Source organism: Pezoporus wallicus, unplaced genomic scaffold, assembly GCF_028554395.1.
Source record: "Pezoporus wallicus isolate ANWC-B61680 ecotype Strahan unplaced genomic scaffold, APGP_CSIRO_Pwel_v1 scaffold_11491, whole genome shotgun sequence".
NCBI lineage: Eukaryota > Metazoa > Chordata > Aves > Psittaciformes > Psittacidae > Pezoporus > Pezoporus wallicus.
This window is the reverse complement of record NW_026642649.1, coordinates 4,849,212-4,876,813: the sequence shown is the minus strand read 5'-3', so window position 1 is coordinate 4,876,813 and position 27,602 is coordinate 4,849,212. Positions and strand designations below refer to the sequence as shown.

Below are 27,602 nucleotides of genomic sequence, written 5' to 3'. Positions count from 1 at the left end.
TAGGCATGTTTCCTACTGCTCTTCTACTAAACGAATTATCTCACCAGTAGTAACAGACCTCCACAGACAGAAAAAGGTACATCCACGCTCAAACTTGAGCAGCAACAAGCCAGGCAGGACTGGTCCCGAAAGATTGCAATCACAGAACCCCAATTTAACTCACTCATTTGGCTTCTTGGGCAGCTATTCTTAGCTCAGTGTCTCAGAGCAGGCTCTGCATGGCAATCACAGGGTGCTACAGCAGACACTTCTAGGGACAGCACATTGATCTTATAGCTGTACTGGTATATGGAGCAGCTAGATGAGTACCAATTCCTTACCTCTTCATTGCACTGTGATTTTTAGATACACCATAAAGTTCATGTAGGAAGCCACATAGGGAATCGTGGCAGGGGAGTTGGAAGCAGATGATCTTAAGTTCCTTTCCAGCCCAAACTAGTCTGTGATTCTGTGATTCTATGGTCTTAAATCAAAGCCACGTGTCTTTGAACTTTCTTTGTGCACAGTGTGGATTTCATGCCTGTTGATCCCATGTGAAAGCTGATCTTCAGCTGTCTAGATGTTCTCCTGTCATGCTGCCTGTCCTTTATACCTTGACTGCACAAGTCTTGGTTATGGAAAGAATTTGGAATGTTTGGCAAAATCCCAATAATTGACAAGGGGTTGGAGGACAAAATTAATTTCTACAGAAACATCCAGGATGTGCTTCATTAATCCAACTCAAAAAAAAACCCCAAAACCTTGGCAGGGAATGTAATCTCTTAACTGTGAGCACTGGGCTTACAGTAACTGGGCTTGATGCTCTGAATTTCATTTCATTGCCTTCAACCAACTCATTCGCTTCAATTATTCAACAGTACTACAGCAGAAGGGAGGTAAACATCAAAAAGGTGAAAATGAACTCAGGTTTTAAAACTGAACTTAATTCATTAGAAACCATTACTTGCAATGCATAGAAATTAAAAGCACCCAGGAGATGGTGCTTTAAATGGTGTCGTTGCCTCCAGCAACAGGATAGAACTGTTCTCTGTTACACAGACCCAATACTGAAGTTTTCAACTGTTAGACTTTTCAGTCCTAAAAGAAAACCTGGTTCCTCAAACTAAATATTAATAAATAATACACCCTAAGACATTTATGCTGCGAAATCATAATATCAGTAAAAAATAGGAGTAAAAAGGAAAGTTAGGTGGGCCTTGGGCAACATGGTCTAGTGTGAGATGCCCTTGCCCACGGCAGGGGGTTGGAACTGGATGAGCTTAAGGTCCTTTCCAACCCCAACCACTCTACGATTCTATGCTTCTCTGATTCCATAAACCAAGAGGTCAGCTAGTCAATTCCAAATTCCACCCAGCAAGTCTACAGCTATATTCTTACAGCAGAGATTCGTGTAACTCACTTTTAAACATCTTCAGTGATGGAAATTTCACAATATTCATAGCTACTCCTTCACTCTCCTTGAGTTTGTGCTTATGTCTATCCTCAGTCTGCCTTTCTGCAATTCCAGTCTATACTTCTTTTTGCTCAGCATGGGGATGATTATTACCTTCCTCTCAGAAGCAGCCTTTAAGGATGTGAAGACCATTGGGATGTCTTCTTTAGCCTGAATAGCCCCACTTCCTTCAGCCCCTAAATGGCAGTGAATGTGAACATTCAAATTTCAGGAGCACTGAAGAAGATAGAAAGACTTTAACCTTTGCACTGTATCTCATACATAGAATTTAGTCTGGGTTTTCACTTTTTCTGTAATTATTAAATAGAATATAGTGAAGAGGATTTCTCCATTATAAAAACAGGGGTGGAAAGTGTATTTGCACAAAGAGTTTATAATGCTGCCCTTGGTTTTTGAGAGGAAGCTGTTAACAGTAAAATAAACAACTGTGTATTCAGAGCTGCAAGCCAGACTTCACATTCCTCCAAGAGATTTCCCTTGTGCAGTCTTTTAGCTTCACGGAATACAAGTTCATAAACATTTTCTTGTTCTAATCAGAGCCGTGGGAAGCCACAGGCCTCCCATGTTCTTTTGTATATCAAAGACATAAGGTTTGAGTCTCATTACACTGGTTAGGAACGACACGGTCTTATGAACAGGCAGAAGTATTTGTATATTGTGTACCAGAAATACACTTTTGTCTTGCTTACTTAAAGGTAAGACACTTCAGAGTTCATAAGCAGTGCCTGTTACATCGTGTATTTTCTTTGCTTCTTTCACTTCTCTCTGTTCTATTCAGATTTAAGCAAGGGAAAAAATACACGTTCTTAGTGATACCCTTGCAAATCCCTTCTGGTAGGAGAATTTACTTAACGTTTTGGGGAGGCACACTTAAAACTACTGAGGGAATGGGGAACCCCATGTAGTAAGACTCACACAGTTCCTTCTGTTATACGTCTCCAGGAGATCAACTGATACCAGAGGAACTGTGCTTTGTGTAAATGTATGCAGTATGGATGGGCTGATATTTTAGTTTCTTTTCAATTCACTCCTGGAAAGAATTTTGATTACTATTCTAAGAGGATACTGTGCTCTCTAACTGTTCTGTACGTAGCGCCTCCTGGCAGTGCAATCCTCCAGCATCTATGTGCCTCAGTTCAGAGCTTCCTCTTCCCTAGAAAGAGTGACCAATAGCCCACAGCTTAAACAGGAGAAAACAAAGAAACAAAACAACTTTCAGGGACAATGGGAGCAGAAATAATGGCTCTTCAGGGAAGTAGCAATACTATCTGCCAAGGGTTTAAAGAAAAGGGAATGGAAATTAAGTTATCCAATAGACAAAACAGCCAAGTCAAATAACACTGACATCGCAATGCCTGTATCATCCTTTTGCACTGTTCCACTGATGCAACTCCATAGCAGTGTCACTCACGTACAGAATAAATCTGGAGCCATTATAAACCATAGGTCAATCCCAGAATGCTGCGTCTGTCTCATGGTTGTGGAGATGGATGGTAACTCAATTAGAAATGCATAATGACACGTGCCAATGGGATCTCTCCCTTTCTTATGTTCTTAACCAGAAATCATTTATCTAACTTCCAAACCAGCATTTACTTACAATTTCCCCCAAATATCTAAAACCGTTTATGGCATTATCAAAACTTGGTGTCTGTAATAGAATGAATTCAGTAAAATATAGATTACCAATAGAATATTATTAACAGCTTAGACAGATCAAACAATATTAAGCTTTCCAATACGTCAGCAAACGATGTTTCCAGGAAACTAAAATCAAACCAGCAGGGCGTAGATTTAGCTATTCTTTGCTTCACAAGGTGATAATGAAAGGAAAAAAATAAAGAAATGTCTTGAAAGTAATTTTGTTAGGCCATTACTGACAGGAGGTGAAGAAAGTGTTATGAAATCTATCAGAAATGAACAACCTAGCAATCAACGAGTGATAGTTGTTTGAAAAAGAGTAACTAAGGAACAGAGCTATGTGTCAAAAGAGGAAGACAAGCAAATAGAATATGGCACTGTATGAAAAGAACAAAATCCACTGCAGCCATGATTTTAGAACAACATAGTTAAACCAAACCAGCTCCTTAACTGGCTTAGTAACGGACAGCAAACACAAGAGATGCTGCAAACTTGACTTGGACAATTCCGTCTGGGTGCAAGTACAAAAGCTATACTTGCTATTCTTATGTATGTTCATAGAGTTAAGAAAGCTTCTTTGACTCTCCAGTTGCTTATTCTCAGGATGAAAGAACCAAGATGTATTTGCAGTCTAATAGTTAAGTTGCACATACAGAGTTAGGAAACAGATAAAACTCTGTATTTACTTTTACCTTTCCAAGGTCAACAGATGACGAAATAAAGAATAAACTCTCTTTTTCTTTTCCTTCTCCCACCCAGTAACTTTCAACATATGGAAATAATGTTAGTCTGCACTGTTGGAAACTGTTGCCTCCCCTCACTTACAAAAATTGTCTTAACAGAGAAGGTAGCTTAGCTGGATGTACTTTTGGATGCACAAAAGCTGGACGGACCTTTTGCCATACTGTTCCTAGGTAAAGCTACTTTATTTTTTTAAAACCTACTTCATACAGATAAGGAAATTACAATTTCAATCTCTAAAGTATGGCAAAGTTTTATAGAACTATAAAGCAGGTGATCACAGAGGCAAAGTCCTTTCTAAGAGGAAGTGTTTCCAGCCAGCTGATAAAATTCTAATCTCCAGTTCACTAGCTGGAAGTCATTGCTACAAATCAGGTAAGTCCAAAAGAGCAAACATGGAAAGAGAGATATGAAATACTTTGAATATGAATATGAAATATCCTTGAATACCCTGAAAAATAAACTATCAAGAATTTCTCTGTTTAACATTAAAACTCAGAACTGAGAGGCAAGAGAAAAGGAGAAAAAAAACCAAAAAGCTATGTGTAAAGAGGAGAAGAAATACCCCACTTTGATCTTTGTGGCCACTCAAGTCCTCTCTACAAAGATACTGACTTCTGGTGAAAGATGCTGAATTCCTATGGCCACAGCAATGAAAACATACAAAGAGAAAATGACTGAAGAGTTAATACTACAGGTATAGAGAAAACATTACATTGTTTTTTCACCCCTTCTCACAATGCTGAAAGAAGAACTGGATGCTGACTTTAACAAAATCCTTCTGGAGAGTAAATTTATATTGCCAGCAACCCTGAATACAGGACTGAAAACCACTAAATGTAATCTAAGTGTGGCCATGTGTTCTTCATGTCTGGTTGCAGTGATGATGTCCTGCATTTCTCAAGGTATGACTGGGTTTCCAATGATTCTCGCACAAGTGAGAATCTACTGGAGGAATCTACTGCAACTACACTAGCCCAAAGTACAACGAATGGAAGAGAGCTTAACACTAGATGGCAATATGCCTTTGCAAGTTATTTCTCTGAGGTGCCTGTAGATAGAGGCAAATATTTTCCCAACTATTATACTATTTCTCAGTTCTTGTGGAGGTTTAGGCATACAGGTTTTATTTGGTTTGCATGAAAACTAACTTCCATGCTATTGCATTTTTCTCGCGGTTTGGCTTAAATCAAGTTCAGATGATATTCCGATCTAGAGCTGGCCCAACAGAAGGGATTCACTGTTTAGCTGAAAGTAAACTATGAATTATTCACTGTTCAGTGTGTGTGGAAAACATGTGCAGAATTACATGATGAACACTGACCAATTCTATCATGCTTGGTGAAATGTACATCAAAAGAAAGCTGAATTTGTGGGCTACCACCTTGCATCTACTGATACAAATCAGACCATGAAACTAAACATTTATCTCTTAAACTCAGGGCTCCTTTGGGTAACATTTTCCCCCACTACCTGAAGCATTAATCCTGGTTATTTATTCTGGGCTCCTGCCTAAGCATGTAGGCTCTACTGAAATCCAAGTCAGTTATGAAGGCAGAATATCCTGGATTATACTCCAGTTGTCCAAGGCACTTTGGCTGGTTTACCTGTGCTTAGTGCAGTGCTTTCACAAATTCCTTGGAAAGCCCAACATGTTCTAAATCGAACCTATAAACCCACACTTTTTAAAACTAAACCTGCATTATAATTATCAACTAAGTGGCTAATGAATGGTTGGTTGGTTGTTTCCAAAAATGATCAGTATCTGAAGGTAACATTAATCTGTCTCAGCAGCAGCAGCAGCTCAGAAAGGCCTTGGCCAATACCTGCATACCTCCCTTCTACTGGCACTTCTTTTTATATGAAGATGGGTCCCTGAAGCTATTACCACTTTCACACACAACTTATTCTCCCACCAACTCAGCAAGAGATCCCAAAACAAAACAGCAGGTTAACTGCCAGTACCATTTTGCCTATACATCATTTTAGCTATTGCCCTCTGGATAGTCTGTCCCACATTTCTGCAAAAGGCACTTTTACACCTTTTGTACTTTTTATGGATGTGTCTGAAGACAAATACGGACAACACAGGAATTATAGTAGGTAAGGGAGTGGGACATCTTTTCAGGCTGCTTTGTAGAGGCAGATCAAAATACCTTACAGAACAAGCCCAATGCCACTTCTAAATTCAGTGGAAGTCTGCAAAACATCTCAATTTCTATCACCATGGTACACGATATTTATTTTAGTCTAATTTAATGTGAGAGAAACTGGATATATGGCCTAAAGCAAAAACACAGTTGCTTCTAACAACCGTATTGACAGTCAACGAAAACTTCACTGATAAAGGTCACACTGGAAATGCCAAGAGAGCTTTGAAGTAATGCCACCGTGAAGCCTAGTTAGTATTAACAAGCGCAGTGCAGTGGCATAAAACCAAAGTCTTCCATTGCAACAGTTCTGACAGTTTCGTTCAGAAAATATTTAAATCAATCACCAGCTTCTCAAAACACACTTGATCAAAAACGATCTGCAATGTGCCATGAAAGGATGCTCACGTCCTAGCAGAAAATGCTTCACTGATCAAAATGAACAAGAGCAGAAATGACCAGAAAAGCCAAGAATCCAAAGAGACTGAAGGATGATAACAGCACAGAATGGAAAGAAGGATGGAGGGGATGCTAGTTCTGAAGTAAGCAGCTCATTTACTAATTCTTCACTCTTAATTGAGGATTTAAGTACCAAAAACTAAACTACATGGGTAGATGATGCTCATTACCAGCAAGATTCAATATTTATCAGCAATCGCTGGCTTGTGCTTGACCTCAGCTTGGGTTTGTATAAAGGACTTTTTGTTTCATTCCAATAGAAATAAAAACATTATCAAAAGAACATTTCTTGCCTCCCACATATTTGCATTTCAAATTTTGCAGCATTGTGTTAGGGCATGATCAGAAATCATTCCAGCTGAGCAGAACAATTGCTTTAATCGTAGTTATTGTAGCCTACCTCAAAGTTAAATATAATTATTAAAGTCTGAAGAAAGCAGCAACCCAAACCCCTCAGGTATCCTAATGTGCACATGGACAATAGCTTGATGCTTGATTACACACAGGGAGGTTGTTGTTTGGACTTATGTCAGCACCTGGATGAAACACTTCAGCTTTATGCCCAAGCTAGACAGCTGTGATGATGGCTGGCGGGAGGAAAATGTTCCTTTCCTCTAATACAAGAACTGTCTCACCTCATGCTGTCAAATTTAACATGACCCTCTCAGTCCCACACAACTCCTTAGTAAGTCTAAATGACTGCCTAGTGTCAGTGGTCTAAAGGCCTTTGTCTCCTACCAATTTGCTATAAACTTTAAGTGTTCCCTGCAGTGGCAGTCTGGTTATGTGGTACAACCATCCATCATACCCAAAACAAGGTTGCTGGAATGCATCCACAGAAAAAAGAATACAGGGCTTTTACACTGCCCAAAATTCAGGTTTGTGACTCACTGGTAGCCTAAGACAATCACCACCACTCTGGAATAATGTCTGCTAAATCCCTGTGTTCTGATATTATAGTAATCATCTGTTAAGACACAACTACCAAGCTGCATGTTAATCTGGAACTCCTCCATGTCAGTCTTGCTTGGAGTCATTATTTCATGATGACAAAGGTGAATCACATGGGACTGGAGAGAAAGCGCTCACGTTTGAGAAGAGGGAGCTTTGCAGTCCAGCAAAACTCCACATGAAGACTGGATCTAGAATTTGATCTCTTTTTGTATCATCACTGGGAGCCAGCTTTTTAATAATGCTTTTTTGTCAGAACAGGGGGAGGAAATTGATAGTAACATCCTCCTTTTCCTGTATATTTAAGCCCCTGTAAGCCAGTGCTACTCCATAGAAGATAAAGAGCTAATCCAACCCATATCAAATGAGGATGTGGAGCAGCAAATACATATATCCAAAACACAGCCAAAAAAATGCAGAAGATCAGAAGGTGCTGAGAAAAACATCAGTGCAAGAACAGCTGTGTAACCCTCAAGGGAAATCTATTTAGAACAAGTTCACCAGCGTCTGTGCAGTTACTTTATATTTGCATTAGTGTAATGAAGAAGAAGCTGGTTACTGTGCAAAACAAGTACTTTATTTCAGATGGACATCAGAAAGGCAATTGCCCAAAATACTGAATGGCCTAAGAACAACCACAGCCCTACTCCTTCCAAGCGACAGCAAGAACTTCATGCTCAGCTTTTTAGGGCCCTTGTTACCCCTGCAGATTCCTCTATTTGCAGGGTGCAGATGCTCCATTTTGTTCATCCTTCTGGCAAGTCTCAACCCAGCTCCTCAGGACAGCTGAACATGCCTCTCACTCGGTCTTAAAATGAACTGAAAGAATATTGCATGCTAGCACTGAAATCATTAACAGAAAGCGTGTATCTGATTGGGGCAGAATGCTTTTTGAGGTGGGGGTAATGTGTCCCTGAGGCACAGGCATGGTGACACAACATGCCTTTGTTTTCCTAACATAAAGGACCAAAGAAGTCTACGTTAAGCATTAGCCAAACAGAGGCAGCTGATACCTATCTATTTAGATACTAAGCAAGTGACTTGGAAATGTTCTGTTCTGTCTGTTAGTTCACCACACCTGAATGAATGATACCCTCACTTTTCTTTATTGTTTAATCCCAGTGTGCAAGCAAGAGACCAACAGGTACACTGTAAACCAAAGGAAACAGTTGACTCTATTCAGGGACAGGCACAGCCCTGATCTGACTGGGGCTGAGAAAAGAAGACATGAAAAAGGCATGGAAGTGGACATGAACATCAAAACTGCAAAAGCCACAGAGTCATGATTTCAACACCACAGGCTGGAATGAGTACCCCACTAAGGGACATTTCAGCAAGGGGAATGGAGGGGAGGCAGGGTTGAAGTCCTCCTATACCTACCTCCTTCTCCCCTCACTAATTCTACACTGCAGTCTTCTCCTAACATTCTTTTATCAGCATATCTTCAACTGATTCTGATCCTCCTCCACTGTCAATGAAGTAGCATCTCAAGCCACAAGGCCAATCCTACACTGTGTTTGAATACCAAGCAGATTTCACTTTACACTTACAAGCTGGGGAAGGGGGCTTTCTCCAAGCATCACAGCTTGGAGAAGATTCTCCATATTGCATTTTTGAGGTAGAGGGCTAAGTTTTGTCCATTGGATTACTAAGCTTTTAAACACAATAACAGCACTACCATGAAACTACTTTAAAGCACTGAAGGACTGTTAATGAAAACTTACAATCCCTAAACAATGTCAAAGGACCAGCAGCATTTCTTAGGACACCGACTTCTCAGATAGCACAATACAGGATGCAATACAAAGCTGTACTTTTACTTGTTTGAAAATAGCATGTTTATCACAATCTCATAAATATTTCACCAAGTTTATTGGTAAGATAAAGGCATATGATCTACACCTCATGTATTTTCCTTTGTACTCCCAAGGCAGTGAGGGAGGTTCATTTATTGCCTTTATCATTACCTCCTCCTCTTCCACCTTCCACTGTTGTTTTAACACAGGCTGCAGGCATATTAAAGAATCAGTTACCTCGACTTTGAAAGTAGCTGTAGTTTTCACACCTCTCACCACATGCAATGAGGGATTTCTGCAGGTATGAGTTAGCTGCCAAGAAAGCTCCATCTTCTGCTCTCTAGAGTTTTAGTCTCAGGAACACCGGTACATGGCACAGCACTGTTTCATTCTCCCTCTGTGACCTTCAAAAGAAGTAGAGTTAACCAACTTGATTTACTTTAAAATAACTCCAGCCTTTTATGTATCTCTTGCCACAGAACTAGCAGCACCAAGATCAAATCAAAGGAAGTAAGTATCAGATTTTACACTAATATTTTGCATCACCAAAGTAAGAGTAATTTCACCTTTCTTGTTAATCTCACAGAAAGGGTGAGGCAGAGGCTGCTTGGAAAGCTTCAAGTTGTACCTTTCAGCTCCTGTTGTAAATCTGCTGTCACTACTAGACATACCTACGGTATCAGAAGAACCCAAATGGAGCCTTGTGATTCTGAGAAATCACTTCTTTTCCCTCAGCCATACAAGTTGGTCTCATTAAAAACTTAGCCTTGCAGAGCAGTGTCTTTCAGGAGCAGCATCTGGTGTCACATCCTGTAGAAACAGCACAACACCATAGTCTCTTCAAAGAGGCTTTTGAAGTATGACAGCCAGTGGAGGCAGGAGAACGTACCGGGTGTGAATAGCTTTAATCAGTTGACTCATATCTCCCCCAGGTCCCTCGGTTTTTAATTTCTCTCTCAATAAATGTGGGCAGCTCCCCATATCTTCTATTTCTGCATGAGTGTGTTAGACTTGTCAGGCACAAAAGCAGAAATGACAGATGCACCACCTCGCACCAGCAACGTCTGACCTCTGAATCTTTCATAGAGGAATCTCTTTAGCTCTGACAGATGGGAAAGATCTGGCATTGTTACTCTGGGGAAGTGATCCCTCTAGAGAAGCCTATATCTAATAATTATGAAGAGAAGGTTTGTTATTTGTGCTTGAGCTCTCTTGTGATTGTATAACCTTTTTGGGTAGCAACATGCCTTTTCTTTTTCAGTCATTTCTTCTGAATTCTGAAACACAGAGAGCTTTTGATCACTAAGAATCATCCTCAATTTTTACATATTAACAGGGCTTTCATTAACACATGAATGTGACTGAACATAGACCAATAAGCTTGTAGCATCAATCCTGTCTCTTGCAACACCTGAGCTAGACTTTTTTCTTCACTTAAGGTCTATCAAGGAAATGGCAGAAAGAACTCGATTTGTGCATTCTGTAACAATGTTTGCAGCAAGAGACATTATGAAACTACAACATGTACCTAACTATGAAATTCTGGGGGATAGTTCTAGAGACATAGTCAATCAATTTCATCCATGTACCTTTATTTTCCTGCCCTGACTTTAGGCTTAACCCTGCTCCTGTGCAACAAAACCTTCTGCTGTTTATTCTTTCTACAGACCACAGAAACCCAGGGAAAAATCCAGGGACCCTTTATAAAAGAACACTTGTCAGCACTGCTCCTTCTAGCTTTCTAGCACAATGTGTTCAGAGAAGACTCTCCTGGCACTAGGAAGGAGGATGGTTTACTAGTTCTTTTGCATACAGCAAGAGACAGCATATCTGCAGCATTTTCACTTTTGGGAAGGCTGACTGACCCATCCTAAATCCTAGGTTAAACAGTAGAAGGCAACTTCTAGTTCTTTACGTTCACCTGCCTTGCAAGTGCAAGGGGTAGGAATTAGAGGGCTCAGAGATTCCATGGCATGCTATACAAAGGACACAGAAATGGAATACAATTGCAAAATACACTTTTCATTTCACATATTCCCTGAAAAGCACTAACCCAAGAAGGGAAAGAAGAGAGAAGGGAAGCTCACAGCCCACTTTCAGACTTCACTGAGCACAACTGGCTCCTCCCCTCTTAGATGCATACGTACTGTATCACCACATCCAGGGACCTTAGTGTGCAAAGCAGCTGAAAGCTACCATCAGGATGAGAGCGAGGCAGCTGGTGTGTGGAATCTGGAGTCTGTGTTTCACGTTCTGCCTTTTCTGCATCTTTCTTCACCAAACGACAGCTAAAAGAAAACTGAAGTTTGTGTCTGTAGTAAGTAGATAGCTCACGGGCAAATAGAACTTGTCAAAACCTGTCACTTCCTGCTCTTCTTGTACCTCTGGGGGGGGGGCTTTCTGAATATTTGGTTCCTGCACATTCAAAATTCACTACTGCACTGTACAAAAAAATCCTCCGTTTTCAATCAGATTCTATCATTTTGTCTCTTGTGCAGTCCTACATGAACTTCCCTTTCTGGATTGACAAAGAGAGCTTTTTTTTATAGCACTGAGAGGGGAATTACACAGGATTCCTTTTTGAGTTGTACAAGAGGATTGCATAACTAAATATCAACTGTGCAAACCCCCTCATTGCCTTGGAAGGGTTTCCACTTTTCCGGTGGTTTCAATGGATTACCATGCAAACCAAATTTCACTCGCTGAAACCCAAACAAGGGCACAGTGGCACTGAATGAACAACACAGAGTCAGTGCTGGGAAACTGATGCTACTTGCAATGATTGTGCTGTACCATTTGTTTGCAAGAAGCCTGATTCTTGTTCTGAATGTCACACCAGCTTGCAAATCACTTCCATGCTCTTTGTGCTGCAGGTTTCCATTTTAGCTCTCTCTACATTGATTAAGAAGTAAAAAAACAAACCCATCTGGTGGTAAGATTTTAAAACGACAATCCACGTATCTACAGGAATTCTGCTGGGCAAGGCAAGGATTTGGTACAGGAATGAAAAATCTCCAAGTATCTTTATAGGCTGATCTGTATCTGAAGTGAAATTCCAGAACAGGTTCAATATTTTCAGACTAACAGTTTAGTCTGCTATTTAGATTAGATGACACTTTTATCACCTCTGAATGCTGAAAAAGTCAACAAGTAGTTTTTTAAGGCTAAGTTCTGACCAGAAAGTGTTTCACAGCAGCCAGGCACAGAAAATGTAGCTAGAGAAGTAGCTGGGTGTTTTTCCTTAGGGATTCCCAGTTAGTTCTATCAACATATTTCTGGAAAATTACTTACATGCTTCTGTTTGTTTCCTGTTTATTTAATGTTTTGGCCTATAGTTCCCTAAATATCTAAAATATATTTAAAATATATTAAGATATATCATGGGTTTTATATGCAAAATATAAATATATATGCAATATATTAAGATATATCATGGGGGGTTTATAGGCATGGTTTTTAACATGCAAAAAAAAAGATGTTGAGCTGCTTGCTTTTCAAAAGGTAGGAAGAAAAGAGTTACATTTGTCTAACTAAATCAAACAGGTATTATAGCTATCCAGACCCAAGAAAAGCACCATGAATATATTTAGCATCTGTCAGATACAGTACTCACTGTCATTGCATTCCTTGTGACTGCACTAATTACATTCATCACAAAGGATCCCATTAAAGCAAAGGGAATTCCATGTGTTTTCCAGGTATTTCGCCATGGTGACCATACCCCACAGGAGTTTTTTCCAACTGATAAGCACAGAGAAGCTGGAAGGCAGCAAGGATGTGGACAGCTTACCAAGGTGCGTTTGCTTACCTGGGCCAATACACTGAACTATTGGAATGTGGTCTGTTGATACTTGGCTCTTGGAATTTTGTTTTCACTTGGAAAAAGCCCATATTAAATTGCCATATACAGATCTCCAAAAGGACAGCCAAAGAACTTACTAAAAGGCTACAGCTATGAGCAGTCACTGATTTTAAATGGCATTGAGTCAGTGTGTTCCAGTCCAAGAGCAACATGTGTTGACCTGTTCTATTGCAGACTAGGGTCTTTGGGAAGGAGCCAGGCACTGGTGACCATCACAGCTCACCTGAGGCCAAACACATCAGTAGGATAAGGTGGTGGAAGTGCTCATAAACCATCCTCAGTCTCTGCTGAGCACTTCCTAGCTCACAAACTACTAAGATCAGTAATAGCTGAATCTTCTCTCATGTTATGCCAGGGGAAGTTTAAAGCCATAGCTTTAGAGCTCAGCTATTTTAGTGGTGGAATACGGCAGAGCTGAGCTCGCAAACAAGCATCAGCAGATGGTAGTAACTAGCAGCAGCAAAGGCAACTCCAGAGGCCAACTGCAGAAACTGTGTCTTTGCATTAACTGTAAGTAACTGCCTCCTCTTGTGAATGGAGCCAAGGGTGAACTCCTGTACTATCAGACTCGAAGGGAATACGTGGGCACTACATGCTTTGAACCCTACTTCTGCTCACTCCCACCGGTAGCACTCACTGTGTCTGTGCTTCATTCCCCCAGGATATGTTGTTTGGATGGAAAAATCCACTAGTTATTTGCCTAGGATTCTGGGAACCAGGCAGTCTAGCCGAAGAAGTGCCAGAAGTCTGGATGTCCCAGATAAATGGGTATTATGCATGTGTAGGCAGACTGAAGTGTGTGTCGCAGGCTGCTCTAGAATAAGTTCACTCACACACCTTATGTCCAGCACAGTGGCGTATGTTTCTCTCTCCTAGAGGAACTAGTCATTTGCCAGGTCTCCAACAACCCAAACAGAACAAACTGCATGAGGGGTTCCTCTTCATCAACATTCTTAGGAGGCCAAACTGATCTTCAGTGCAAGGACAGGCCTGTTTCCTCTCACATCACCTCCCATGAAGAAACAGGAGTAACAGACCAGCTTCTTGTGCCCTAATTCAGCTGTGACTCACTCATTCCACAGACACACTATGCAAGTTCAGCACTACATGCCAGCTTGCTCCAAGGCATGGAAGGTTTCAGTACTCAGGTGTCAGGATTTAACAACAGACATATAAGGCAAGTTGGGGCAGAAACCTATGCCAAGCATATGCCCTAGGAAAATGGATGCACAATTCCAGCGACAGAAAGAGGTGAGCACATACACACAGAAGTGGGCCGTGTCTGACACTCTGGATAAAGCCCTGAGTAACTTAGTCTGACCTCATAGCTGACTCTGCTTTGAGCAGGAGGTTGGACTAGAGACTTCCTGAGGTCCCTTTCAACTTGAACTATCCTATGATCCTATGACTTAGAAAAGAACTTCAGGAAGCAATGAGTAATCACTGTACTTGAGATTCCAGTGCAGAGTAATGATTATTTCAGCAAAGTTGAATATGTTTCAATTTAGGTCAGGAAACCAAGTACAAGTAAAAAGATGACAATACGGAGGCCAGTACAGGGCTATTGCATGTGATTTTCATGTCATGTTTTTACAAAATTATGCTGGTAAGTTGGAAAATGTTCAGCAAAGAGCTACTAAAATGCTGAGTCTGGAAACCCCATTTTGCTATGAGAGTAGAGAATTGTCATCTATTTAGCTCAACACAAAGATTAAGTGACTTGATTCCACCTTATTATTATCTTACTAGGAATAAGATCTGTGATGGTATAGAATATGTCATTCCAAAGCCTAACAGGATCCAGTGGTTAAAGATAGGGACATTGTTAGGCAAGAACCAAGAATCATACATTTTAGGCTGTTGATATAATTACCCATTGCACAAAATACCTGAAAGCTTGGAGGGCTTTTACGTGAAGTCTTCTATTTAAGATTTTCAATCTTCTTGAGAAATAAGATCTTGCTCAAGCTACAGCTGTGGCCTCCATAGGGAACTGCTGGCAATACTTTCTGTGATTCACATCCTGGACACATCTTCATGGACAGGTGGTTCCACTATGCAGACGGTGTTGAGACATCTATAAGCCTGCGTTAAGTCCCCCTGCCCCTCAGCCAGTCTTACTAGTTTGGGTAAGCATGCCTTCCACAGAGCAAAATGGAAAGCTGCATCAGGAAGGCATATCTTTCATTATCTGATACTGCAGACACAGCAACTTTACTGCTTTTTTCACCTGTCTTCTGTCCTCCTTCACTTTAGAAAGGAAAAAGGTCTCCCTCAGAATAATATGAAAAATCATCTCAATTTGTGGTTGTAGAAGAAGATGCATAATGCACTTCTGGAGCCTCTTACACTGTTTTGTTACTTCCACAGCTTGGCATACAGCAACAGTACGAGCTTGGCCAGTACATGCGGAGGAGATACTCTTATTTCCTGAGTGTTGCATACAAGCAGTGTGAGGCAAGTACTGTATCTGGGAGGAAGGATGTTTTTCATGGATATTAATGGAACTTCCTGAACGTATGAGAATCTGAAGCTGATGGTGGTCAAGAAAACGTAATATCCATTGAATCCAATGTCGTTCCAAAGTATTTCTGAAACTGTGGCTCAACTTTTACTCAGGCTGCTGGTTAACTCAAAAACACCATGTGAAAGCTTTTTAGGCTGTATATCAGGTTCAGATGCCTCAGTGTTTCCTGGCTCAGAGGATACTGGATATCTCCAATGCTATACTTCCATATGGAGTGCAGATACAGCTGAGTATTCATTTAGGGTCCAGCAGTCCAGTGCATACACATTGTGCCAAAGCCTACATGTTCAAATGGAGCGAGTCCTACTGCTTTTCACTAGGACTTCTAAGGGAAATGCTACCATGTTGCAGGTTCCTTGTCCAACAAGGTTTTATTCCAAGGCCTTGTTCCAGCTTCACTCCTTCTCCCTCCTTCTTCCTTATCATTTCTTTCACTCCACTCCACTTTAATGACAGCTTTCTCAGCGTAGTACCTGTCCCTTCCTTTCCTACCAAGAGAAAAAACCCAAAACAAAACAGGAAAAATGACCTTCAACAACTTCTATTATTTTTTCCTTGCTTCAGATTTATGTTCAAAGCACTGATTGTGATTACACACTTACGAGTGCTCAGGCAAGTCTTGCCGGGCTGTACCCACCAACACAGGACCAGATTTGGAACCCTGGAATCCTTTGGCAGCCAATTCCAGTCCACACGGTGCCACTGTCACATGATAGGGTGAGTAAAAACTTGCAGGGGCAGGGGCATTTGCTTGCCTTTAATCATTAGTAAAATGCCTAGGATATGAGCTGAAGGGGCAGGACAAAGGGCATGGTAAAGGCAATGAAAAGTACATAACGTTACAGGCATTGTGCAGAAAGGCCAAAGAAGCAGAGTAGAAATATTGAGAGTTTCTACAGTGACCTGGAGTTAACACAGAATGAAGAAAAGCAGAAGTCCTAGGTACAGAGAAAAAGAATTAACCTATAATGTGAATAAACACTGACAGAAGTAGATTTATCACAAACGTGACTTTCTTTGTGGGAGAACAGAAGCACTGTTCTCACTAGTACTTCAACGTTTCTTAATCCACAGTCAACCACAAAAAGACAAAACCATTATTTTGGGACTCTCATTGCTGTGAGAATTGAGTCAGAGGACTGTTTTTCATGCACTTGGAAGGTCAGCACCTGCACTTTGAGGGCTGGTAGAAAAAGTAAAAGGGAAAAGGAAGGAGGACTCAGAGCTTTAAGAGCATAAGTTCACAGGGCAATGTATTTATTCATCTCTCTTCCTCAACTCCTCACCTTGGAGCTATAAGAAACTGTGGATAGCAGCTCTGTAACTGCATAAAGTCGTCCTAGAGCAGAAAGCTAGGCAGCTGAGTGGAGCTGGAGTTTCCCATTTGTGGAAAACCCATGGTAAAAAGCTAGGAAAGATGAGGAGTGTACAAAGTAAGTCCCAGTTTGAGAGAGGAGGTTTGCACATGTGATCCAAGATAAATTGTGTGGGCTTATAAGTCTAGCAAACTCAGCCTGTGATGGTAAGTGAATCATTTTAAATAGGCCATGAAGCAATGGTTCTCACCTTGGGGTGATGAAAGCATGAAGACAGAGGATATGGAGACACATGTCTTCCTGTTCATCCACACAGCTGGCATAGAGTCAGGAGCTCCTTCTGACACTGGTACAGATGGTGGTACCCCAGCAGACACTCCAGCATACATGTGGCCGATATCAACACCTCTAGCAAACTCAGCAAACAGGTGCTGCACCTTAGTCACATCTAGGGGAGCAAGTAAGTTTATTCAAACAAATCCTAAAGTCGTGAATACATACATGTTTTTCACACTTTGTTCAACTATATTTATCTTTACTACATACACAGGCTACGTTTGAGACCACATATATCCATATATAACCAAAACAACTATCTCACATTGATTTGTAGTCATGCCTGTCCATGAACCTCTGGGTTTTATTCAGAAATAATTTCCTACTTTCTGGAATAGGTAAATTCTATTTCTAAAAAGACTGAGGAACTGCTGGGAAGCTTTCCAAGCCAATTATCCCTTCAGGGCTCTCAAGTTCTTTCTGAAGTTCTTTTAACTGTGGAACTATATAGAACTGGAAAAAGGGCAAAAAGTGTATTATAGAAGAACAGTGAGAGTATCCCAGTGTCAAATTTTGTTTTAACTTTTGTTTAAATTGTAACATTAAAAGCTTCAAACAAGAATAAACTCAGTTTAGCTGAGATAAATGAATTAACAAAGTCTGAAGTAATCCCAGTCGCATGTAACCTTTAACCTTCATATGTCCTGAATTAAAGAAAGACAAAACTGAGTTACAGAAACTTCACGAGTTTCCACAATTTAGCTGAACTAAATGAAGCTGTGGTAAGGCCACTAAATACAGCTGAGTATGCACAAAGACTCCTATTGCAGTCCAGCCGCTCTGGGTAATTTGTTAGTAAAAGGTGACGATGTGTTTAAATGAGGATGGAACACAAGGAGTGAAATCATCCCTGGGGAAGCCAAGCACAAAGCAGTTCACGAGGGCTTGTGCTAGCATTCTGTCAAGGAACAAATGTCATCTTGTGTAAATGAACCCTTTAACTTTGAACTACTGCAGCTGTTACTCCTCTGAACATTCAAAGCTTAGTTTGTAAGTAGTCATCAGTATGACTCTTACAGTCCTCAAGATGAATATCCTTGAAAACGACATTCCCAAATTATTTTTCAGCTTGTCTCAACTAGTGCAGCCAATCGTAACAACAACCCTGCAAGGGCACACTGGACTGCAGAACAAGAAGCACCTTGCCTAACTAGTGTTCTGCAATTTTTGTTTCAGTTGCTCTACTTCCCTTTCTCACACTGTCCAAAATACAACGAGATTCTGAGAGAAACCTTTGCAACAAGGGATTTCCAAAGGCAACTCAAGCAGTACAGGGTAAAGTATTTTCAGTTCTGGAAATCAAATGTACCATTTCTGTCAACATTGTCTAACAGGTAGGTTTAAATAATGGCAGTCAATAAGTGCTCCTTCAGATCTCTGATCTTCACACTGAGTGTAGACAGCATACCAAAAACCTATTACAACATTCTGGATCCATCTGGACCGGGCTCTTCTCATCAGTTTAAAATTGCAAGTCATGGCAAGGAGAAACTACTGACTACCTTGCAACAAAAGAGTCCGTGTACCTTCCAGGAGAGCAGACAAAACAAAAACTCTGATCAAATCAGTGCCAATACCTCGCTCTGTTTACTCCAAAGTAAAGCAACTCCTCTGACGTCTCTGTCTCTATAACTCTGTTCAGATTCCTCTTTCACCACAAAATGCTCGCAGCTCGATACTCCAGATTTTCTGTTAACAGCCTCAGTGCTCTCCTCAAGTACCTGTTCATGTTTCACACCCAAAGTCTTCACTCAGGTTCTCACATTTTGTTCTTGCCTCTCTAAGGTATCCCTTTCCTTCCCTCCTCCACCATCAGAATCATCATGCGTATGTAACCACTTGTCTGCTCTGCTGTAAACTTCTTCATGAGTTTATTCAAAATGACACTATCAAACTCACCCAATTTCGGATAATCTTTAACCACTGACCTCAGCCATCTCTCTGTGGCTCCGCATCTGGGTCTTGTATGCAAATGAATCACAATTCCCAGTTTTATGAAACTTACATTATATCTCCCTTCTGCTGAATACAAACATCATCACGATTCTCTGTGTCACACTTCCTCTAAGCACTTTCTGGATTTACACCAGACTTCCCCAGATACCTGTGTCCCTTCTATTCAACCCTCTTCCAAACATTTCCACCCAGCATAAACCACCACCATACTTCAAATCTGAACTCAGATAACCAAGCTTGCCTAGAAGGACAGGCCAAATTCTCTCACTAATAGGTAATGAATGGCTCATTGCTTAAGTGTGAAGACTATCTTGTTTCTAAAAATTGCTGTGTACTAGTATGGCAGTGTGTGGAAACAATGTAAAGAGGACCCGTGTACTACAAGTTTGCTTTATTGTATTCCAGCCATTTCTGAAGTTTTTAGCCACCCATACAGGATACCCATTGAAGAAGTTGAACACTGAAAGAATCTGGAAGCTCTCTGACACTTTACAACATGAGGTAAATAATATAAAGAAAATTCCCAAGGTCCAATAGATATCCCTGTGCTTCCTCAAAACTGGGATTTTTAGCTCTTAATTCTATTGTATTGATATCCATAGAGGGTAGGTCTATGCTTCCAAACTTTTCAAACCACAGACTGCTTTTGGCTTCATCAGAAACCCTCACCTAACACCAAACTTCCAACTGAAAATCCTGTAAAGACACTATGACTGTGTGAGGCTCTGGGTTGTCCACCACTATAAGGAACACAAACTGATAGCCTATTGAATTCAAGATCCTATCAGTGACTACATATGAAGAATTAGGCAAAAGCATACCTTAAGATAAAATGGGTCTTGTTTCTCCTCCAAAGCCCATCACAGAGATCCACACGAATAAAATATGGAACACAGGAATAAAACAAGCATGCTTCCACAAAGATATTGCATAGGCAAGAGAAGTCATTCTTTGCATACGGACAGGAGTGGTCATGAATTAAGCAGACATTGGAATGACACAATTGTTTGTGAAAGTCTGGAGCCTTTTCTAAGCAAAGGAACCAGGCACATCCTACAGAAGCATGGATTTTTATAACAAACAGGGTGCTGTGGAGCCCAACTGTTACCTGGGTCCCACAGCCTGGTACCTCTGAGTGGGATTGAAAAAACCTGAGCGCCCTTAATGTAACAACAAGCCCCGCTTCCTGTCACTTCAAAGTGTAGATTTATCTCAGGTGGAGCAAGTGAAAACAGCTGTGTCTTCTGTTAAGAAGTTATTGTTGCAGGCAGCTTTCATTACAAATGCTTTCATGCATAATTCTTTTAACATTTAATATTAATGATTAGTACTGGGATATCCCCTAGAAAACTAAGGCAGTTTAAGGTGGATTTCACAAGCAACGTGAAATACTTTGGTGTAATCATAATGAGTTTACCTTTTGCCCTGCAGTTTCTGCAAAGGTCCGGCTTTGGCGAAAGCGGTCGTGAATGGAATGTCAGCCAGGGCCTTAAGCTACATGAAATGTTAACAGGTTGGGACATCTCACTAATTTCAGTGAGATCACCCTTCCATGGTTTTTAAATGCAGGATAGCTCAGGACCACAACGTTTTATTTCAATTGTGATGTCATACTGAGAATCCTGTGTCACCAGAGAGGTGTGCAAAATCCACAGCTGCCATCAGGGATCCAGCTAAATGCTGCAAGACAAAATAATTAACTGGTTTTTTTTTTCCTTCTAGTGTTAAATTTGATGAGCTTTGGTCTTTCATACTACTCGGTGAAGACTGGGGGTATCAGTTAAGACAGCTGCCAGAAAGGTCACTCTCACCCTTTCAAGCATACAAAAAGAGCTTTCTTACATAGATTTTTAAATACAACTCATGAAACTACAGGAGCATGCATCTCTCTGTATTTGTTACTTTTGGCTAAGTGTCATCTGACTTTCAGGTACCTTGGAGACTGAGGTGCCTGTGGGCCTACAGCACTGTCTTAAATAGCAAGTCACAGGACACAAATCACATTTGCTAAAGGAGAAAGTGAGACATTGTGACCTGAGCTGGTTTAACCAAACATTTTCTATTGTTTCACTTGTTTAAACAAATCCTTCAAGTAGCTGGCATTTTCCTTAGAAGTCATTGTTACAAGAACACTCCCTTTGGTGAGATCAGTCCAATGGTTACCCTGCACTAAAGGAGAGATACCAACCTTGCTTAAACAGGAATCCAGGGTATAAGTGAAACCAGGAGAGCTGGGTGTATCTTCCCCTCTTGCAGTAGTGACCATTAATGTATCTTGGGCTGCATCCCCAAGGAAAGACTAATCCATCCTGCTTTAGCCTGAGGACTACAGCAGTATCCAACAGAGCTGGTATGAGTAGGTACGAATTCCATCTATCTAGCTAATCCCTATGCATATACCTCATATTCCAGTATGCCTGAATTATACCTATACATATTCCTAATTCATCTCTGGATCTCAACTGCCAGCCCTTAAAATTCTGGCATGTATATAGGATTTGATTCAGTAAGCATCTCAGGATATATCCCAGTAAATGGCTGAAAGAGTCACCAAGTGAACTGTTTTTGCACTAGACAACTGCATTAGCAATTGGCATAAATAATGCCAGTTGCTTTTTGCATGTTCTTTACTATTATTTTTCCTCTTGCTGTTGAACACTGCCCTTCAAAGTTGTTTTCAGCAGCGTGATGCCATAGACCGGAATTCTACAGCTGTCTAAATGCAAAATACAGTCATTATTAAGTGTTACATGACTGAAATACTCAGAATTTACTCTGACAAGCATTTTGTACCAGAACAAACAAGAGTTAGCAGCAGGAATCAATAAGAAAATCACCATGTTTTCTCTCTTCGCTATAGGATATTAACAATTACACTGTACCTGTTTGGGCTACTCATGGTGTCAGGACCAAGCTAACAAAGCTCTCAGAATTGTTGCTGCACGCGGAATTTGGGTTCCACAAACAAATACAGAAATCACGTTTGCAGGGAGGTAAGCTGTATTCTTACCCCATTTAAAACCTACAACAGAATGGAGAAGAAGGATATATAATAAACATTGACACTAGTTCTGTAGTAAAACTGCAAAAGATGCCATGATGTGGATATTGGTGATCAGCCCAGATTTTGGTTGATGGGAAGAGAGGTGGTGAGGATATGAATCATGAATGTCTTAATGCAACATTATAAAGGAGATACCGTATTGATCACACTGTATAAGAAACCCAAAGTAATATGCAGGTTCTTGCTGAACTGAATGAAGTCTGAATTTAATGTAAGCCACCAAGCTTAACTTACTTAAGAAAGTATTACTTGTATAATCTCCAGGATGTAACTTCTGTTGCCTGATTGTCTTCATATTCCATTACTGAAAGTACTAAAATGAGATTATTTAACTGCTTCTAAACTTTATTCTGCTCAGCAAATTGTAGCTGAAATTTAGAATAGTTTATACCTTCTCTAATCACTCATTCTCCTCCACTCATTCACTGTTACTTGGTTTTGTTTCATATGGACACTGTACAGTCAGGAAGCATGGATCAATTCGTTCGCTTTTTTGGAGCTCCAACCTACAAAGCCAAGTACAAAGTTCAAACCTCTGCTCTTGCTTTACAACAACTGCTGTTAAAAAATGCATCAGTAGCTGAAGACAACACGTGTCTTATTCTGCTAGCATGGGCAGTTCTTAGTTTAGGATTTTAATTTGTCAAGATTCCAACCTTATGCTAACATACTAGCACAGGCATTGATTTAATTCATGGTTTTAGTAGCTAACATTAACAAAACACAGACAACCACATAATTCAAGAAGGCCCAGAGTCCAGTGGATATGCTCTTTCTCTGGAAATCATGAAGCCCGTGGAGTTACACACAAAAGAGGGTAGAATGATTCATTACCGTGCTCTTCTTGCACTGTTCTGCTGGCACATAGCAGCTTTGAATTCACTGTTTGAAGCTGTTGAGGCTGTTACGGGTCCCCAAAACATTTGACATAGAAGTAAAATAGGCCTGCTGTTCACATAAAAGATAGTTATCAGAATTAACCAAGGCACTCTGCACAAATCACCTGTAAAGTCAATTGAATAAATCTGGTGCGTTTAAAGACAGACTGTGCTAAACCAGAAACAAGTGATACAGATGTTACCATGAGCATTCCTCTGATTTTCACTGCTCCCCGTTTTGTTGCAGGTATTCTGTTAAAAAATATTCTAAAGCATATCTCAGATGCTAGAAAGCCTTCACACCAGCAAAAAATGGTTATGTATTCTGCGGTGAGTCCCTTCTGTTTCTTTTATGCTCTTTTTCTGCAGTTATTAAATGCACTGAAAGCCATGAAATTTTATTTCCTTCATGAAATACCGCTACAAGCACTTTTTATTTGGTTAACCTTCAATATAATTGGATTATTTTCACTCTGTAATGAACAGATCGTACTTTGAAACCTGCAGCATTCCATTTTTCACCTGATGCCACGGCATGTTTCATTGTAATATTGTTTTGATCAAGCAGAGAACTGGAGAAAACCATGCCTCATGTTTTGTGGAACCATGCCTTATTTTACCGAAATTCTATCACAAAGATACTTCAGAAACAAACCCCTGCTTCCTGCATCTTTTTCAGACAAGAGAAATGAAGTTCAAGTAGTTATTTTAGAAGGTCTATGAAGGCAGCTACTCAACTGTTTTGTTTAGAATGTGCAAATGCTGTCACTGGAGAATGAAATTGTTGGATTGCTCTTGGTAAAAAGCTCCTATTTATAAACAGCAGTAAGATTATGACCTATCACGTGTATATCAGCCAAACAGCTAACTAATCTGATCTAAAATACTCTTTATTTAACATGCAAAGCCACTAGTTCTTTTTAGAAGTTTTTATAGCTCCTACTAACCTCAATAAGAAGTACAAGTGACTAAGACTTCTTTGATATTTAGAGATGTGCATATTTTACACATGTAGCATCTCAGTTCATACAGCCACCATAGAACTGCTTAATGTTGCAGAGGGCAAGTATTAATGAGGCCCCATCAATAATGTTAAGTGGACAGGTAACAGATAATGTGCTGAACATATTGTTAGGTAATAGGTACATGCAAGCATTTTCAATAGGCCTTTAATGAAAGGTTTCTTCTATTTACAGCATGCAGCCACCATTGCTGCCTTACAGATGGCACTCAATGTCTTCAATGGGAAACTGCCTCCTTACAGTGCCTGTCACTTTTTTGAACTTTACCAGGAAAAAAATGGGCAAGTATCTGCACGCTGGACTGAGAACTTACCATCTTCCTAAAAAGCAATACCCCAGATGACTTGAACTGGATGCAACAAGGCTCACTATGCACAAAAAGATTATAGATTTATTGGAATTATTACAATTTGACTCAATTTAGCAGCTATTGATAGTAGCGGAATCACAGCACTGCAGCCTGAACACCCTCTATGTATTAGTTCATTACAGTAATGAGAGGTTTTACTCTACTCTTTGTATCTATTTAACTCCTTGATTCTCTCCCAAGCAGACAAATGACATGCAAGTTGCTGTGGACCATCTATTGTTTAAAAGATCCCTTCAGAGTACTAATGGCACATATTAACAGCCAGAAAAATTAGCTGGCTACAAGTTTGTCCCGAAGTACTACCCCTACATCCTGGAAAGTCGGAGTGGTTCTGCATACCTAACTTTTGACCCTTCTGTATCTTGGAACAGGCAATACACCATAGAAATGTACTATCGGAATAATACTCAGAGAGATCCTCACCCCCTCACTCTCCCTGGCTGCAGATTTCGCTGTCCACTGGAGAGATTCACTCAGTTGGTCGCCCCAGTCCTCGTACACTACTGGACAAGAGAATGTAGGATGTAGGACATAAAACGAGGTAAGTTAAGTGCTCTGGGGACATGTAGCCAAATGTAAAGTCAGGATTACATCTTCTGCCAAGAGCTCACTTGAGGTAACAAGCATTTTCATAAGGGTCTGGTATGAAATTAAAAATATGCAGGTCCACTAAGACAGAATTGTACCCACTGGCCATAATTTCTACTCCATTGACACATTTATCCATTCCAGCCCAACTTTCTGCTGAAATAGAAGCTGATAAACAACATTATGCATTCCCTTGATTGTAGGAGACATTCAGAGATCAAAACAGATGAATACTGAATAGTATACCCAACCGGTACTTACCAGAATGACAAACATATACAGACACACATTGGCATACTAACACATCCCCTGGTAGGTTGTCTCTATCTCAATATTAGGATGTCTGACTTTCCATTTTGACTACTGATGATATTTACATTTGCAGGCAGAAAGAGGGAACACGAAGGCAGATAATTACATTCTCTCTGTTGTAGCTAGCTCTATATTCCTTAAGGGAGATGAAAAGCAAACAGGCCCCAGGCTTCAAAAGTGTCCCCACTTTTTTTGATGATCAAATGTTCGACCTAATGTTATAAAATACCATATGGCTTTCTGAATCACTGAGCTTAAGAAGAATTTGAAATGTTAGCGATCAGAAGAATGCAGGCAAGCCAACTCGCCTGCTTACAAATCATTTCCAGTTCAATGTCTGCAATCCATGAACACACTGGAAACAGTTCAGTCAGAATGAATGAAAAATGAGCAACTAAACGATTCACTAAATACATTTCTTCACTATATTTACTGCTCACAAATTCTCAAGAGACCTATCAGGAAATGACCACATTTAATTGCAGAAGGTGATTAATTCCTTAGGGGAAGGAGGAGGTTGGTTCTAATGACTCTTTTTTTGGCCAAACAACTAATTTAGCCATGGAAGACAATGGTAAGTATTTAATGTTTATACTGCAGTACTTAGTAATCTAAGTTTTGTGGAAATCAGTTCCCTTCCTTCACAAAGCAAACTGTTAAACTGACAGAGTAATTAAGTAAAAAAAAAAATCATATAATCAAAATTTGGCATGAATAAAGATAGAAATATTTAGCCTTTTAAGTTAAAAAAAAAAGGCTGTGCACTGTTTCAGTTCTCAAATTCTGCTTAAGTAGAAGTTAGATGGTGTTCAGGCAATTTACGCCAAGTCCAGCATCACTGCTCACAACTGCCTTCATTAGTAATCAAACAATATTTGCCTTGGGTGACATGGTCTAGTGTGAGGCATCCCTGTCCATGGCAAGGGGGCTGGAACTGGATGATCTTAAGGTCCTTTCCAACCCAAACCAGTCTGGGATTCTGTGATATCAAAATCTGACACTTTCCCCAATTTTATCATGGTTCAGAATGGTTCCATTTCAGTAACTGTTGGGGCCAGATCCCAATTCTGGGGCTCATAACTCTCCTCCTGCAGGCAGAAGCTGTAAACTCTGCTATGCATGAGTGGCACTTGAGGAAATTCCAAGGCACACAGCCCCAGAGCCTGCACAACACAGCCTGCTAGCAGAGCTAAACCACCGGGTATTGCCAATGCTCAATGACTGCAGATAGGCTGGAACAGCTGATCTTTAACACCATGGAGCTGAACTGAACTGAAAAGTGATGCAGAGTTTATAGGTCACGTTTGCACCAAATACACACACTGATTTCAGCTGTTGTCATCTTTGTCAATAATAATCTCAAATATTGTCCTTTGCTAAAGCACATGTTAATACTTTGATTATACATGCCTCAGAGCATTTGATTAACAGAAGCCCATAAATGTGATTCTTCTTAATGAAATCAGTGAAGTTACAGCACTAGCATAGATATTCTACATGGAGATACCATTTCCCAAACTGAGCTGTTCCCAGAAAATGCTGAATTGAAGCTTCATGGAGATGACTTATATGTGCAGTACATGAAAATACAGAGGTTAGGCAAGCATTGCTATTACAGGTCACACAAGAGAATAGCAGTATAAATCAGAACCAAGTTCCACCGCATGACAGTGACCACAGTGTGGAACACAGGAAGTGAAGGCAGCTCAGCGTATTTGGCAAGGAGATCCCTCTGTGCTCTTCTGGCTGCTCAGGAAGGTTTTGATGTGGACTGTCTCACCGTTTCAACAGACTTTTCCTAATTCCATCAAAATGGGAGCAAATTTGTTAACACTTCTGAACTTAAGCTGAGCCATGCACTTCTTGAGGTGCTGCTAAACAGATTTGCCATGGTTTTGGAGAATGAGGCCATTTGCTATGAATGATTCTTTCTTTTTGTCTTACTTTTAGGTGTTCCCTCCATGGTCTTCAGTGTGATTAGCTTCATGAAACATCTCCTCCCACACTGTGACGTGACAACAATCTAACATTTCTCATTAACTTCCATCACATGACAAACAAGTCTCCTGATCTCCATCAAAAGAAAACATGCTAAAATTGTAAGAAGTGGTGATTTATCCTTCATGAACATTCACTTCATTTTATCAAGCGGTAAAACCCAAATGCAGTACAAAACCAGA

The 27,602-nt window shown here is 40.3% G+C and overlaps 1 protein-coding gene and 2 long non-coding RNA genes across 3 annotated transcripts; 1 reads left to right on the top strand and 2 right to left on the bottom strand.

Annotated features, from left to right (window-relative positions):
* Positions 1–1,547: 1,547 nt before the first annotated feature.
* LOC130611031 (uncharacterized) lies at positions 1,548–11,468 on the bottom strand. The gene is made up of 5 exons (XR_008975139.1): positions 11,335–11,468; positions 10,781–10,890; positions 10,419–10,468; positions 9,429–9,595; positions 1,548–1,669 (listed from the first exon to the last, which is right to left on the bottom strand). It is a non-coding gene; the product is annotated as an uncharacterized LOC130611031 (long non-coding RNA).
* Positions 11,364–27,602, top strand: LOC130611029 (prostatic acid phosphatase-like). The gene is made up of 11 exons (XM_057431328.1): positions 11,364–11,508; positions 12,890–12,985; positions 15,424–15,510; positions 16,145–16,297; positions 18,409–18,507; positions 19,594–19,689; positions 22,049–22,181; positions 23,378–23,460; positions 24,327–24,433; positions 24,894–25,063; positions 27,373–27,602. Exons 1-10 carry the CDS (start codon positions 11,395–11,397, stop codon positions 25,048–25,050), a joined length of 1,125 nt encoding a protein of 374 aa, XP_057287311.1. The 5' UTR covers positions 11,364–11,394; the 3' UTR covers positions 25,051–25,063; positions 27,373–27,602.
* LOC130611030 (uncharacterized) lies at positions 15,144–27,469 on the bottom strand. Its single transcript, XR_008975138.1, has 4 exons — positions 27,367–27,469; positions 22,071–22,210; positions 17,147–17,344; positions 15,144–16,068 (listed from the first exon to the last, which is right to left on the bottom strand). It is a non-coding gene; the product is annotated as an uncharacterized LOC130611030 (long non-coding RNA).

Bases quoted from the DNA above. Each gene is read 5' to 3' on its own strand.
- LOC130611029 (XM_057431328.1), top strand. From the start codon at position 11,395: ATGAGAGCGAGGCAGCTGGTGTGTGGAATCTGGAGTCTGTGTTTCACG. The intron at 16,298-18,408 runs GTGAGTAAAAAC...TTTTTGTTTCAG, and splicing joins TGCCACTGTCACATGATAGG to TTGCTCTACTTCCCTTTCTC. The intron at 19,690-22,048 runs GTAAATAATATA...TCTTCGCTATAG, and splicing joins CTGACACTTTACAACATGAG to GATATTAACAATTACACTGT.